The 16,303-nt window shown below is 43.2% G+C and overlaps 2 protein-coding genes across 2 annotated transcripts in view; one reads left to right on the forward strand and one right to left on the reverse strand.

The window, feature by feature from the left end:
* Window positions 1-16,303, reverse strand: part of MCM9 (minichromosome maintenance 9 homologous recombination repair factor) — a 49,739-nt gene that overhangs the window by 18,651 nt on the left and 14,785 nt on the right. The window contains exons 6-7 of the mRNA XM_066611146.1: window positions 13,996-14,121; window positions 10,815-10,934 (exon numbers count right to left, since the gene is read on the reverse strand). Coding sequence (XP_066467243.1) covers window positions 10,815-10,934; window positions 13,996-14,121 — 246 coding nt within the window. The remainder of the gene's footprint in view (window positions 1-10,814; window positions 10,935-13,995; window positions 14,122-16,303) is intronic.
* ASF1A (anti-silencing function 1A histone chaperone) lies at window positions 531-7,925 on the forward strand. Its single transcript, XM_066611145.1, has 4 exons — window positions 531-918; window positions 2,478-2,593; window positions 4,952-5,128; window positions 7,513-7,925. Exons 1-4 carry the CDS (start codon window positions 810-812, stop codon window positions 7,723-7,725), a joined length of 615 nt encoding a protein of 204 aa, XP_066467242.1. The 5' UTR covers window positions 531-809; the 3' UTR covers window positions 7,726-7,925.

The raw sequence follows: 16,303 nt of genomic DNA on the forward strand, positions 1-16,303 counted from the left end.
AATAGGACATGTGCTATATCCTGTGGTTGGACAGTCAGAGACCACCCCAAGGTAACAGAACATTTGTTTCCTTATCTTGGGGCTGCATCGGCACTGGGAAGTTGGACAGGATTGGGTCCTTGGTTGTTTAAAACTAGTCACTTTAAATACAATTTTTCTAATCCAGAAAATATGGTATAGACTGAAGCCCACAATATGTTCATAGAGAGAGAAAAAAAACAAGCAGAGAAAACAGTTTTGCATCATCTTTCTTTCTTTCTTTCTTTCTTTCTTTCTTTCTTTCTGCCATGCACAGACAAATGCATCCTGAGACTTCTTTTCCCTCCTGGGCTCTGCTCCTTGCAGCCCCCTCTGCATGAATGAACCCCCCTTTGCCCTCCTCTGGTCCAGCAGGTGGAGCCCCAGCTCATATTTCCCAGTCCATCCCAGCTACGGAAGCCCGTCTTGCTCTTGCAGGGAAGCCTCGGCTCCTGGAGGAGGGTCCAAGCTCGGTGTGCAGCCAATCGGGCGCGGCTGCTGCCAGTTAACAGAGCAGAATGGGCTGTAGTTGAGTGCAAGGGGAAAGCTGCAAACAGTGTGGAGTGTTCTTGGTGGAAGAGGAAAAAAGGAAGAGGGCAGCAGCAGGAGGAGGGGAGGAAGGAGGGCAGAGCAACAAAGTTTCCCAACTCCTGCTGCAGGGGTGCCAGCCTTTGCCACCTTGGAGTGGGTGGTGCGCAAGAGGGAGCCTCCCAGGGACTTTGTGGGGCTGCTGCGCTCACACGCTGTGACTATTGTTTGTGGGTCTCCCCCCCCCCCGCCAGCCAGCCAACATGGCAAAGGTGCAGGTGAACAACGTGGTGGTGCTGGACAACCCCTCTCCCTTCTACAACCCCTTCCAGTTCGAGATCACCTTCGAGTGCATAGAGGACCTCTCCGAGGGTGAGTGGCTCTGCGCCCAGGGTGGTGGGGATGGCGCAGGGCGAGCCCTGCCAGGCTGAAACTTTGCAAAAAGGCCTGCTGCTGCTGCTGCCACTGCTGGGCACTTTCTCCCGGGCTGGCTGGCTGCACTGCACGCTCCCGGCGCTGGGAAAGCCCAGCCACCCTCCCCCGTGCAAGGAGGCGCCAGATTCGAGAAGGGGAAGCAGCAGCAAGTTGTTGCAAGGAACTTGTGGGAGTGAGTGAGTGCTGTGGTAGCAGCCATGTTGTTGCCAGCATTGTGGTGCTCCTGGGCGCGTAGAGAGGAGGGCTTTCCCGGGAACAGCTCGCATGCTCCAGCAGGAGGAAATGGCATCTGCCACTCCAGTGGCTTTGCACCTGAGCAGATGATGCTGAGGTTTGCGTTTGGAACAAGAGAAAGTGCTGAGCACAGAACCAGGGGGGAGCCTGCATTTTCCCTGCACATTCTTTTGGGGTATGGTTTTTAAAGACATTTGTGATGCTACTTTCTTTTTTAAAGCTTGCCCAACTGTTATTTTCCACATCCCTTTATAGAAGATATATTTTGCTTTTAGCAACAGAGCTGACTCTTATGGGAGACTGTTCATAAGTGCGTTCATCTCTGGTGTAGCAGATTGTTGGCCAGCTTCACTCTCTTCCCATGGAACCTTTTTTTTGGGGGGGGGGGTGATGTGCTTGTGCTGATAGTGAGGTCTGCCTGTCCCACCCCTGGGAAGGAAAGTTTGCTGAGAACTTCTGCTCTGGCCACTTAGCAGTGCCTCTACCCAGGTTGTAAGGTGGAGGAAGACTAGGGACTTACCATGAAATATGGCATCATCAGGTAACAATAACTTCCTAGGGCAGTGTTTCTCAAACTGTGGGTTGGGACCCACTGGGTGGGTCATGAGCCAATTTCAGGTGGGTCCCCATTCATTTCAATATTTTATTTTTAATATATTAGACTTGATGCTACCATGGTATGTGATCTCATCTGGGGAAATGTTACAGATCTGTACTTTGAACAGGCAGCTATGTGTATACTTTTAACAATGGCAGTCAATGGGACTTACTCCTGGATAAGTATGGGTAAGATTACAGCCTAGGATTGTTAAAATTTTTCCTGCTTGATTTTGTCACTTCTGGTCATGACATCACTTCTGGTGGGCCCTGACAGATTCTCATTCTAAAAAGTGGGTCCTGGTGCTAAAAATGTGAGAACCACTGACCTAGGGTGTCACTAAAGAGCAAACTGTAATTAACAACTTTCAGTGGCAAAAACACTTATTTGAAGGAAGTATTGAAAATGAGCAGAAGCATTGGGATTTACTTTCAAATAAGTGTGGCTAGGATTGTAGACTGAGGCTGCAATCCTATCCTGGGAGTAAGTCTCATTAACAGAGTGGGAGTTACTTCTGAGTAGACATGCATAGAATTGGGCTGCTGATTTCCTCTGAATGAGCAGGGGCTGGGGGAGGGGAGGTTAGAAGCAATTTTATTAGTGCATTTTAGGAAAACTGAAGTACTTAAAATTTTAAACAAAACTGCATTTTCTTCTGTTGTAGATTTGGAATGGAAAATTATATATGTGGGCTCCGCAGAAAGCGAGGAGTATGATCAAGTTTTAGATTCCGTGTTGGTGGGCCCTGTTCCTGCAGGAAGACACATGTTTGTATTTCAGGTAAGTGTGTTAATTACCTTGGAACTGCCACCAGGGTTGTGTGTGTGTTCAGGTACTGCTCTTAAATTCCTATATGACAAGCAGCCACAAATACTGAAGCTTGCTGCTACTATATGCTTGAGAAGTTAGTAAATCTAAACTTTTAACTAAAGACTGGAAAGGCCTCTTTCTGTCTCGATGCAGCTTTAAACCAAGAACTTTTGTACATGTGCAAGTGTGTGTATGCATGCAGCCACTCACTGCAAGAATAAGCTGTTTAGAACTAGAACACAGGGTGCTACTTAAGAAAGATGTTCATCATTTTAACAATGGGAATTCAAGACATACAGCATTTCCCTTTCAAACAGTAGAAGTAGTAAGCTTAAGCAATAACTATGGTCACTCTCCTTTTAGTGCTTTTTCAGGCATTGTCTAAGCGTAAGCCAAAATTATATGGTTAGTTTCCTTAATGCTTTTCATGTGTTTATTTTAGCCACTGTCTTATCTTCTATCATCTATTTTCAGAGGAGCCTTAGGACTCTTCCACACTTATGTCTATTAATGGGGCCCGCTGGCGTCAGTTCTAGCCACATCTCAGTACATCTGGTCAGCTATGAAGTATGTACCTGTGTTGTGCTGGGATGGTTCTAAGATACAGACAAACTTTAACTCAAGGAGAGTTATACAGAAGAGGAGTAAAAACGTATGAAGTAACAGGAGCCATTTGTTGCTCAAACAACTTGCACCTTAGCTGTACATAGCTTATGCGGAGCTTCATGATTAGCCCATGTGTGCATATGTGTGTTCCCCATGCCGCCAGTAAAATTGGAACAAAAGCAGTGCTTCTTGCTGACAAACTAGAAAGGTGGCTGATGAAAAGTAACAGCTCAGCAGACCTTTCTAATTCAGAAGGAAAACTTTACAGGGTTTGAATGAGCCAGGGATGTGTGAATGCTCTAGACTAGTGTTTCTTAAAGTGTGCTCTTAGGAGCCCTGGGGCTCCCTGAGACCCCTTCAGGGGCTCCACGCACACACTGCTGCCACCTGCCACACACACACCCCTGCCACAGGGGCTGCCACCTACTTGGCGCTACATCACTCTGCACCAGAGTTCTGGGGCTCCCTAAGACTCCATATACATGTGTGACAGGCACCTAGAAGTGTAAAGGGTTCTTTATGTTTAAGGGTTGAAAATGTTTAGGAACTACTGCTCTAGACAACTGCATGTGGAAGCTTCTACCCATTCCTAAGGATCCAGTCATTGCTCACTTCACATTGTTCACGTATGTAAACATGACACCATATTCACCATATGAATGGAAGCCTTTACCAGCAAGGATCAGCTGCAGAAGCAGTATCCCTCATGCTGGTCAAAGCATATGCAGCTATTCTATGGCTTATTTAAAAATACTGATTTAGTGGGGCAAGAAGAGCTTTTAAGGAACCAGTGCACCAAATTAAGGCAAACTCAGAACTTAATTGAACAATTTGTCTGATCTGAAACCTATGATGAGGCACAATCTTTAAAAGTGATATTGCTTATCTTGAGAAGATATAAAACAAAGAAAATGCAAGATCCCCATTTATATGAAAAGGAGAATACAATCACTGTAATAATTCATGTTGAAAATATAAATTAAAACATGACATAGAATGCTGTAAGACTTTACGGCAATTGAGGCTAACTAAATTCATATTGAGGCATAGGATCCCAGTACAGACTGGATCTGTTGAGTGTCTGTCTGCTGGGAGGTGATGTAGAAGTAGGTGGGAGTAGTGGGGAGAAATGGGTAGACGCATACTGTATTCCCAGCAATACTTTGAGATGAAGAATTGAGACAGGCAGGGCTCAAATAACATGTTTGCTAAATATACACATGCTTTTATTTGCTTTTTTTTGTACACCCCCCCAAAAGTCCTGGGAAAGAGAACTGAGTTAGATTCAGGGTTGAAACAATAAGAGGGTAGTGTTGATTGAAACTTGAAGTATCAATTCAGTGGTGACTTCAGCAGTGCGTAAAGTATATCTGACAGTGGGGTCCTGCCAATTGAAATTTTAAAACTTTAACTAGGATGCACCAGGAATGTCATCCTAGTAAGATAACAATGGCAGCCTGCAGGAGCTGGCCACCAGGTTTGCAATCTGTGCTTCAAGTACTGCTGAAGGCATCTTTGCCTGCAGAGGTTTGGTCTTAAAGTTCAGGTGGAATCCCTGCCACCTTCACTTGCCCAGATATAATTCTTGGTTGCCATTGTTGACCAGGTGAGTATTTAATGTCAACTGTTGTTCATCTGAAAGTTACACTCTTTTAGCTGAAGTGTGAGAGGGTGAGGTTTAATTAGTCCTGTTAATTGCATGTTTTTTGTTTCTTTTTGCAGGCAGATGCTCCCAACCCAGGACTTATTCCTGATGCAGATGCTGTAGGAGTAACAGTTGTTTTAATCACTTGCACCTACAGAGGACAGGAATTTATTAGAGTTGGCTATTATGTAAACAATGAATATACTGAAACAGAATTGAGAGAAAATCCTCCAGTAAAACCAGACTTTTCTAAGGTAGGATATGCTCAGTCTTGGCAGTGCAATTAAATTTGTTATCAGTTAAAATGGTAGGGAAATGGAATAAATAATGACGCACATAAAACTAGGTGCATCAAGAACAAAGTACAGTCGTGCATCACTTAACTATGGCGATGTGGACCAGCATCCTCGTTGTCAAGTGAGGCTTAACGTTAAACGAAGCCTCCAAAGCTGAGGGCCGCTGTGCTCCCTTCGCTTCTGGAGGTTTTTCTGAGCCCCACAGAGCCAGTGTGCATGTGCGCGCTGCCTCTGCAAGGTTCAGAATAGCTAAAACAGCCAAAAAGACACAACTGCTGGTTTCCATTGGAAAACCGGAAATAATGGTTTTTTCACCTTATAAGGCATTTGGAGGCCTGGGAATATAAGGCAAAAAAAAATCTTATAAGGTAAAAAAAGTCACTCCCAGTTTCCTTGGGGAAACCGTAAGTTGCATCTTATTGACTATTTCAGCCATTTTGAGCCTCATAGAGGCAGCACACAGATGCGTGCTGCCTCTGTGGGGCTTGGAAAAGCCTCTGGAAGTGAGGGGAGCGTGGCTCTCTTCAGCTTTGGAGGCTTGGGGAGGGAGACAGGATGAGTGCTGACCATCACATATGCAGGCTGTTGCTGGTCGGAACATTGCTAGATGATGTTCACCTGTAGTTTTAACGAAAGGAGAGTGGGCCAGGAGCACATGCAACATTCAGTGTTTGGGGTCAGTTTGGGTAAAGGCTCTCTGTCGGTTAGTCTGAATTAGTTTCGGGTTATTATTTGTCCATCACACTGCTATATTTTGGATCTCAATTTATAGAATGACAATGTTTGTATATACACGAATGTTTTGAGTGCAGTATGGCCTAGCTGCCACTGAACCACAGCATCTTCTCTCCAGGCTAATATCACCCCGCCCCCCACTCACTTCCATATCCTAAGTGTCACTATCAGTATTATAATTCTAGTAGTGTGGTCAGAATCTAGCCCTAGGGCATGTGTTTAACATTGGCTTCCGCCTAGGAATGTATGTGTGCCACTGAGCATGTGTAAAGTAAGTTTTCCTTGCAGCTGTCTCCATGAATTTGTGGTTATGGGGGGAGGTATTGCCAGGCTCAGAATGTGATTTTTCTTGCAGGTTTAAGCACAGGTTCTTATGACTTCAGAAATATAACTGAAGGCAGTTCCAACAGTGTCTTCCTCTTCCAAAAACATAATACTTTAGCTGGTTGAAATAAATGTCCAACTTTGTCTATATAAAAACATTTGAAAATCTGGTAAAAGTTTATTCATGCAATGTGCCTGTCCTGTCTTACTCTTCCTAAATCTATGTTTTATTCAGTTTGCTCCAAGCAAGAGTGCATCCGTTGTATGGTTTAATTTTATTCAAAATGAAGCCTGTGTTTGCATTCAAAACAGCAGCAGTAATTTACTAAACTATATACAAATAGTATCTTTCTTTCCCTGTTTAATTAAGCAAAATGTAGATATTTCCCTTGTGTGGTGAAAATGTGCTGTTTGCATTCAACTGTTAAGAGAACTGTGAAAGGTTATGTCAATTCGGGAAGAGCAAATTATGCAGTGACAGAATTTGTTCAGACAAAGTCATTTTAAGGTCCTGTGCAGAGTTCTCCTATCATTATTTTAACACTGGTATGTAATATTGTGGAACACTAATAGTTTAATTATTTGAGTATAAAGATCTGAACCAGAAATTGGGTATTCAGTGAAAAATGGTTGGTAGGTAATAGTGCTTGCTTTTGATTCCTTTCTTTGCTTTGTATTATATAGAACAGGGGTGTCCAAACTTTTTGGCAGGAGGGCCACATCATCTCTCTGACACTGTGTCGGGGGCCCAGGGAAAAAAAGAATTAATTTACTTTCAAATTTGTATAAATTTACATAAATGAATATATTAGCGATGGAACTTACATGAATGAATGAATGTCTTGCAATAGCTCAAGGCCATGCACAAAGCAAGGTCAGCCTTTCCTTTGCTGCTACTGCTGCATCACAAATGTGAAACAGCAAGCAGTGGAGGGAGCCCTCATCCCACAGCTCATGCGAGAGGTCAAATGGTTGACCGTCACACTGAGAGTAGTTGCGTTGGGCTAGCATGGGCTTCAGCAAGTCTCCAGAGGACCAGAGGCTCATTGGAGACTGGGGTCCCTCTGAGGGCCAGAGTGGGAGTCCTCCAGGGCTGCAAGTGGCCCCAGGGCCAGGATTTGGGCACCTCTGATATAGAACATTAAGGAAGAATTCTCTGTGTTTGGCATTTAAACTATTCTGTCAATTGAGTGGTCTAAATAACATCGCCCCCATCTTGTACTGAAATTTTTTTAAGACTGTTGCAAGCATCTGAAATGTTCCCTCTTACTCTTGTTTTCTAGCTCCAAAGAAATATTTTGGCATCTAACCCCAGGGTCACACGATTCCACATTAACTGGGAGGACAATACTGAAAAATTGACAGATGCAGAGAGCAGTAACCCAAACCTTCAGTCACTCCTTTCTACGGACGCATTGCCTTCTGCTTCAAAAGGGTGGTCAACGTCAGAAAATTCGCTAAATGTTATGTTAGAATCTCATATGGACTGCATGTGACTGACTACCACCCCTTTGTATGTGTTATGCTGTAAACTACCCGCACACACCCACAACACAATGATCACCAGAACCCATTTGCCTGGAAGTACACATTCTATAACATATGAAGAATTTGTTTTAATAAACCCACATCCTGTAGAAAGTTTATAAGGAAAAAGTATTTGAGTGGATGTATAAATAAAACTATTTTTAAGTAATTTTCTGAGGCTTTGTTACTGAAACATACTTTTCATGTATGTTTATGTAAACATAAATAGCAGAGCGGAGGTGTTGGCTATAAGAAATTTAAGTCTGTGTTTGCAAATTAACAGCTGCTAGACTGTTTCAATAATACATATGGGATTAGTCTAAATGGCTTCTCTGAAGCAGACTGTACAGCATAATCTGTTTTACTTTAAGGCATTTCTCAACCTAATCCAGAATTCAAAAACCTTATGTGGTTTCTTATACATGCACTGGGAGCTTTTCAGCAGCAGTCCCTCTTAAAACAAAAGCATGAATAGCTGTTCAAGAAACAGAAACCAAACCACATATAATAACTAATAATATTTATATTATGAACATCTGAAGTTGCTTTATATCAAACCAGACCATTGGTCTATCTAGGTTAGTATTGTCCAAAAACAATAGACAAGATCCACTGCTTGTGCTGACAAGTATCTTTCCCAGTTTTAAAGCAGCCCTGTCTCTATATTCTTTCTAATCCAGTGAGTTCTAGCTTTACAGAATCCCTATTCATGCCTTTGAAGGCTTGGGGTGGACACAAAACACTAAGTTGTCATTTTGCTGCTGTAGGCAAACTTCTGGTAAGATTGTAGTAAAGTTCTTCTGGGTCTGTAGACTCCAAGTCACAAGCTAGCAACCATGAATTCCATAAATTATGTGTTATATCAGGGTTCTCCAAACCCTGGACAGCATCCAGAGTTTGGAAAAAGCCTTTGCCCTCCACTTGAGTTGCCCTTACCATTCTGCCACATTGCCACTTATCTTGAAAGACTATCTGTGCACAGGCTGACACACAAAGCCACAGAAGTAGTTTGAGCTCTCACACGAATATGCTGAAAAAAACAACTGAATGGATCCCAATGTGTCATTCTGGTTTATGTGAGTTTAAGCTCACTGCTCATGAAACGAATGAATCACTAGCTGGGAATGAAGTTGACTTGGGGCATTTGGTGGGCCGCTGTGAGATACAGGAAGCTGGACTAGATGGGCCAAGGGCCTGATCCAGCAGGGCTGTTCTTATGATGCCCTGAGCAGTCACGTGTGCCTGGACATCCTGCTGCATAGTCGGCTGGGACGCTGGACAATAGATGTGACTGCCCAGAGCATACCTGTGCAAAGATCAGCTTGCAAGATAAGCAGCGACACAGCAGAATGGAAAGCACTGCTTGGAACGAGGATGGCTTTTTTGGGACCAATTTGGAGATTGCTGTGTTATATGAATACTGTTTTTTTTGTCTGCTCTGAATTACTTGTTAATATTTCATTCAATGACCCCAAGTGTTACGAAGAAGTACTCTCAAAATTTTTTAAGTCTCAACTGTACCCGTCTGTTTTCCAAGTTAGAAAGCCCTAAACATTGTAGCAGTTTTGCACAAGGAACGCACTCCCAACATTCTGATCATTTTGGTTGCCTTCTGCACATTCTCCATCTCTACAATATCTTGAGGCATGATGACTAGAACTGCACACTATTCAAACATGGCTACACCGCATGAGAGTTAATAAGATTAGCAGTAGGGTTGATGTTTTCATAAATTACCTTATATCATGTCAAACCATTGGTTTTCCCAAACCCCATGCTCACTAACTGGAGCAGCTTTTCAGGACTGCAGGCAGACATCTGTCTTTTCCAGTTTGGCATAATTTTTGTTTGAGATCCTTTTTTTGTTTGAGGTCATTAGAAGTGAAGGTGAGGCCTTCACAAGTGAAGCATGTACTCCACTACTGATCTACAACCCCTTCCTGTGAGGGGGTGGTGGATTAGAGGGAAGGGAAGTTTTGCCTAGTTGAGGTTATTTAAACATCTCCCTCTGATGGGATTCAAGCCAACTTACCTTGTTTCCTATTACAGCAATCTCTCACTAAACTACCAGGCAGACCCGCATCACTCAGGTACAAAACCACTTAACAGACACAACTTAACCAAAAACATAAAAGATCAAAGAGTAAATTTGAAGTCATTTACAGCACGGCCGTCAAACTTAAGAAACGGGTCCTACTGCATCCTGTGAGGATTTCCACACACCACACAGGTTACTAAACTGGGAACAATGTCATTACTATGGGAAAGAGGCCTTGAGTCTGTGAAATGATACCTGGATGGGAGGGGTTTTGGCAGCGTGTGGGCAGCTGTTTGGGGAAAGGATTGTGAAAGTTAGCCACAGCATATGGGAAGAAGAGTTGTGAGCTCTACACATGGAGGGGGAGGGCTGGCAGCTGGGAGGAGGAGTACCTCTGCTGAAGGGATTCTGGCAGTCAAGATGTGGAAGGGTAAAATCTGAGGTTGAAAGGGCTGGAAAAATATTTCACTAACTACTGAGCCTCTTCATCAAAACAAGTAACATGTTTGGTGTAGGAATATGTGTATGGGCACAATCCTAACCAGGTCTATTCAGAAATAAGTTCTATTTTGTTCAATGGGGTTTACTCTCAGGAAAGTGTAGTTAGAATTGCAGCCTAAGGCTCTAGGGCAGGGGTGTCAAACATAAGGCCCGGGGGCTGGATCCGGCCCTCAGGCTCTCAGCTGCTGAGCAGTGCTGAGGTGTTACTGCTAAAAGGGCAGCCCCCACGAAAATTGGGCTCTCCCATATCTTGAAATATGATAAAGATTTGCATGTTTTCTGTCATTTGTAGTTAATGAATTCCTGAGTGAGAAAAAGTGCTTATTTTTGGTTATGAGTTGTTTAATGACATCACTTCCTGCCTAATGACATCACTTTCGGCCCTCAGCAGGCATCATGAATGCCATTCGGCCCTCGACATGAAATGAGTTTAACACCCCTGCTCTAGGGCTTCTGCTCGGTGGGCAATTTGACTCTCCAACTTATGGATGCACCTAACATTTGAGTAAGACCATTTACCTGCACTTGTAGATCCAATTCCTGCAGTCAGTACAGATCGTGGGGTAATCTTTACTGCATATTTCAGAAACTGAGACTTTCCTGTTCCCGGATCTCCAACCAATAAAAGATGTGATTCACCTTCCAGGGAAATTAAAAAAAAATGTTGTTAGAGTATATATGAAATTAATAAAACTGCAGTAACATTATAGATCTATATTATTTCATTCAAATTAAAACCCTTCCCACATGAACTTTTTGCCCTCTGCATAAGAATAGAAAAACAACGAAGAGTCTGGCAGCATCTTGCTCTCACCAGGAGAAAAGAGAGATAAAAATTGTTTACAAAAATAAATACTTGGAATGCACGTATACTCAAAGACAGTGGGGCACCTACTATCATTCACCTATCTGTACACATTATCCATTCTGTTCCCTGAATCATACTTGCCTACATACACTGCAAATGCCTGCAATTCTTGTGTGAATAGAATACAACGTGCAGGTTCATTCACATGCACTATATAAACTCTCACTTTTTGGGGTGAGGAATTACTAGGTATACTGAAATGGCCCTGAGATGCATTGCTGTAAGGGCTGTAAGTTTTGTTCTGATTACAAGAACACCTTGTTAAGCTTGTCTATAACATATTGCATATTCGTCTTGTATAATATAAAGAAGAGTTTAAAGAAAAAGGGATTCCATCAAAAGTATTTAGAATTTTTATTTCCTAATGTACATATTTTTGTATAAAGTCATCTGTAATTGGAGAGTAACTGATGAAAATGGACATTACTCAAGACTATTACTCCACATAAGAGAATGGAAAAACTACTGGCAGCATCTTGAAAGCTAATAAAAGTATTTTCACGCATTTGATAAAGTATACCGCAGTTCATTAAACCTGATACTAAAACACGCTGGTTAGTTCTTAAGGTGCTAAAAGTGACTGTTTCTTTTTGCAACAAACTAAGGACCCAATCCTATCCAACTTTCCAGCACCAGTGCATCCACAATGCAGCCCCTAGGTAAGGAAATGTATCTTGAGGAGGCCTCTGTGACTGTCCCCCCACCACAGGGTGGAGTGCACATCCCACTGGCACAGGAAAATTAGATAGGATTGGGCCCTAATACATATGCCTTTCTGGAAGAACAGCATGGATACCCTTTATTTCAGATAATTCCAATTTAATATACCCAACACTTCAAAGATATGTTGTTCTGGTGCCCTTAAAGCATAAAGTCAGTTCTCTTTATATGCAAATTCAGTTTTTATATGTGAATTTGCTATCTGCGAATTCGCTTATTTGAGGGGCAGAATTGCTACCTCCCTCCCTTTATCTGCGCCTCTGTTCTCATTATCTGCTAAGTAAAGACCTTCTAGAGTCTACAGGGGCCTTCAGAATGGCCCTTGTGACCAGTGCAGACCCCTTTAAAATGGCAGCAGGTACAATTATGAAGGTCCCTGCAGCCTTCGGAAAGTCTCTGCAGCATTCAGAAATCTTTTGGCACTTCCTGCTGCACTTTGTGGGCTTCCTGAAGGTCTCTGCTAGATTCTTCTGATGGGAGGTAAGGTACCCCTTCTCCCCAGGGTACTCCTTGCGCCTAACCCCACTGACCCCAAAGGATCAGTGGTTCATTAGCTTTGAATTTGCTATCCACTAGAGCAGGGGTCTCTAAACTTTTAGGCCAGAGGGCCACATCAAATATCTGGCACAGTGTCGAGGGCCAGAAAAATAAATAAATTTTAAACATAAAATTTAAATAAATACATTAGAAAGCCTAAGGTCTTCAGATGGCCCAAAAACATCACCTGGTTTGTCAGGAAAACCAAGAAGTGGTGTTTTTAGACCTTTAGAAGGTCTGAGGGGAGGTGCGTGCCCTCCCCGACCCTCAAAACACCCTCCAGACACAATTGGAGCGCAGCTCTGGTCACATTCAGTTGAGTGGGCCAGAGGTTTGCCGGGGACCAGAGACTTGCCGCGGGTGGGATAGAAGCTTGTCGCAGGCCGCATCTGGCCCCCAGGCCAGGGTTTGGAGACCCCTGCACTAGAGTTTCCAGGAACCGAACCCTAGCCGATAATAAGAACTGTCTATATGTGTATACACAGAACACTGCTCTAGGATTATCATGTCCACCTACTCAGAAAGTAAACTACATACCATCTGGCGTGCAGCACTTTTGTCATCCAACAAAAAAAGTAGTTGGTTGATAATCAGATAATTTCAACAGGTTTAAGAGAAAATTGATAACAAATCAGGAAGGAAAGGTTGGCATTGTGGAAACATATCTGTTAAACTACAGACTGTAAGAACATTAACATTCTGCTTTTTCCCCTCCAAATACGTGTTAAACCTCTTTTAACATGCTACTTACTGCTAGAACAGGGGTTCTTAACCTTGTTATTATTAAAGGCCCCCAACTGATTGCCCAATATGTCCATTTCGCCAGATTGTCAAAATCATCACCACCAGTTCTATTAGGTACCACTATGACTTCAAAAGATGTCAACAGCTTGGTTTTATTTTGCACAAGCTAGAAACAGAATGCTTCAATCCATACTTATAATGGTGATAATAATCTAACAAAAAATTTCATTTTAATTGTTCAGAGATTGAGTCCCATAGCAACCCATCATTTGGTTTCCATGCTTACAGAGGATATGGATACCCCTGGTTAAGAATTCCTGTGCTTGAATAATATATAAGTGAAATTTAAATTCTTCTTTGAAACTCTTCAAAATTTGTATTTTTACTCTGAAAGTGCTATATTGTTAAATGCTTTTCTCACTTAAACTTCACAACACTGTTATGAAAAAAACATGAACCTGTTCTATGAAATAGTGGATTTAAATCCAAAATGGTATGTCACTTTCAATGCTGTGCTCTCAGCGCTGTAGTGGCTTTCACAAGGAAAAGAAGAAGCAAGGTAGTACCAATAATGGAATATTTGACGTACAGAGTTTTTTTTTGGGGGGGGGGGCGACGACGACAATGTAACTTCACCATGAGTGCCTTTTACAAGGTTGCTTTCATCAAGTGAGAAAAAACTTTCTCACTAAGGGGAGAAAAAGGCACCTCATGGCAATGTTTTCATTTGGGAATAGTGGTGCGATAGAGACTGATGCCTTACAAGTACAGTAAGAAAGGAGAGGTCTGTTATGGTGTGCATTAAGATGGAAACGGGACTTATATACTAACCTCTTATGCGAGTGCCTGAAGAATCTATTCTCTGCACACCTCCTGCAAGCACCATGGCTACAGCCAACTTTACAAGATACAGCCCAAAAATCTGAGGGCACAGGCTTGCTAAGATTTCATTCCGCCCTGAGGAGAAGGAAAAATGACAAATTAGTTGATAAACAGGAACATATGCAGCTGCTCTTGTCAGACCATTGGTCCATTTGGGCTCGGTGTTCCCTAGACTGACTAGCAGTGACTCAACTTTCAGACAGGGCTCTTTCCCAGTCCCACCAGGACGTACCAGGAACTTCAGACCTTCTACATGCAAATCCACATATCTGCAGTAGAGTGCCCCTTATCAGGGGATGGGACGGACTACACGGAAGCATATAGTTCCTAAACTACCACAGTCCTAGGTCATAAAGGGCTTTAAAAGTTAATATCAGCTGTTAAATAGTAAGTCCATGTGAATAAATGAAGGCCAAGAGATCACAGCTCAACACATTTATTCCATCTTCAGAACACAACCTAGCAATAAAAACACAAGACAAACACCCTTTGCTTTATACCCCTTAGCTCTTCCCAGATTCCCTACAACTGATGCTGTTGAATCAGTCTCAGTCCACCTGACTGGCAGACTAAACCAGAAGGCCAATCGGATGGGTAGGATTTCGATCCATCTCTTGATTGGCCAGTCATAAGACTGGGCCAATTGGTTATGCAGGATTTCAATCCTGCAAAACTTATACATTAAACTTGCATACATAACAGCAGCACCTTGAATTGGGTCTGGAAACAAATTAGTAGCCAGTGTAGCCACTAGAGCAGAGGCCCAAAAAATCAAAACTGCTGAGCTCCAGTGGCCACACAAGTGGCCACACATGCTGCACTGATTACAGTTTCTGGACCATCTTCAAGGTCCAGAGCACACTACAGTAACCTAACCAAGATGTCACTAAGGTGTGGACCACTATGGCCCAGTCTGACTGACTCAGGTGCGGCTGCAGCTGATGCACCAGCTGAAGCTGACCAAAGACAATTGGCTATTAGCTGCCACCTGGCAATCAAGGAGCAGCTGTGGATCCAGGAGGACTCCCAAGCTGTGCACTTAAGGAGTCCAACCCCATTCAGATCAGGTCAGTAGTCCAGTACCTGCACTGTGGGTTTCTGAACAAGAGGGACCTCTGTCTTGTCTGGATTTAATTTTAGCTTATTGATCCCTAACCACAACTACCTCCAGGCAATGCTCCTGAACCTTGACTATCCCCTTGATATTTCATGAAAAAGAGAAATAGAGTTGAGATAGAGTAAACTGATGACACCCAACTCTAAATTCTTGGATGACCTCTCACAGGCCTCACACTCCCCTGGGCTTCTGATGGCAGTGCAGGCAGCTGTACAGGAAAGGAGAGATGAAAAAATTGCCCCCCCTTGTGCATATGGAACCTTTTCTACAACCAAAGGAAGTATTTATAACCCAGAATCCAGAGACCTGTTATGGTGTGGGAGCTCAGATGTAGGTGTTTAATTATCCTAGCCCATAAATTAAGGAAGAATATGCTAGAACAGGTCTGGCTCAAGTCAAAGCATTACCCAAATTCTGCAGCCTGTCACTTTTTCCAGACTGACTGGATGGGGATAATTCTGGAAGCATAATCTCTACGGCTCCCAGGAATCTCACTGCCTAAAGTATTTAAAAGCAGCAGCAGGCGGTGGCAGAGGAAGTGATGACAGCAGTGATCCTGTTCCCAACTTTCCTCTGGAAGCTTTTCAGCAGCTCCAACTGCACTGCTACAATCTTTTGCAGTGGCACTGAAGGAGGTGGCAAACCACCCCCACATTCTCACAGAAGACAATGGGGCAAAGGCAAGGTGGAGTGGCCAGGTAGGCAAAAGGCTGGGGAAGGTGGCAGACGTGGTGTGGGGCATTCCCACCAGTTTGCTGTCTCCCCAGCCTTCTGCTCAAATCATCTTCACAGAGTCCAATGGGTGGGCTGGCCTTGGAAGTAAAGTTTGCACTTATCAGGTCTCTCCATTTAAAATGAGAATATGCACGCAGTTTGTATCTACTGGAACACACATGGAACTTTAAACTGGAGCAACAGTATATAAAGTTAATGTATCATGTATTCAGGATTCCATCACACAAATATGACCAAGAAACATTGCTTTGCCTGCACCTAGATCTACTTCGCTCTTACACAGCAGCAGAACTGACGAATCTCTCTCTCCTAGGCATTGAACTGAATGGGCATATCTTTGCTCCATGCATGTTGGCAACCTTCAGTCTCAAAAGACTATGGTATCGCACTCTGAATGGTGGTTCT

This window comes from Tiliqua scincoides, chromosome 1 (genome assembly GCF_035046505.1).
Source record: "Tiliqua scincoides isolate rTilSci1 chromosome 1, rTilSci1.hap2, whole genome shotgun sequence".
In the NCBI taxonomy this organism is placed as follows: Eukaryota; Metazoa; Chordata; class Lepidosauria; order Squamata; family Scincidae; genus Tiliqua; species Tiliqua scincoides.

What these genes read in the sequence shown, in the direction of transcription:
- ASF1A (XM_066611145.1), top strand. Translation starts at nt 810, where the DNA reads ATGGCAAAGGTGCAGGTGAACAACGTGGTGGTGCTGGACAACCCCTCT. An exon ending in CATAGAGGACCTCTCCGAGG is followed by an intron (nt 919 to 2,477) that starts GTGAGTGGCTCT and finishes CTTCTGTTGTAG; the next exon opens with ATTTGGAATGGAAAATTATA. An exon ending in TAAAACCAGACTTTTCTAAG is followed by an intron (nt 5,129 to 7,512) that starts GTAGGATATGCT and finishes CTTGTTTTCTAG; the next exon opens with CTCCAAAGAAATATTTTGGC.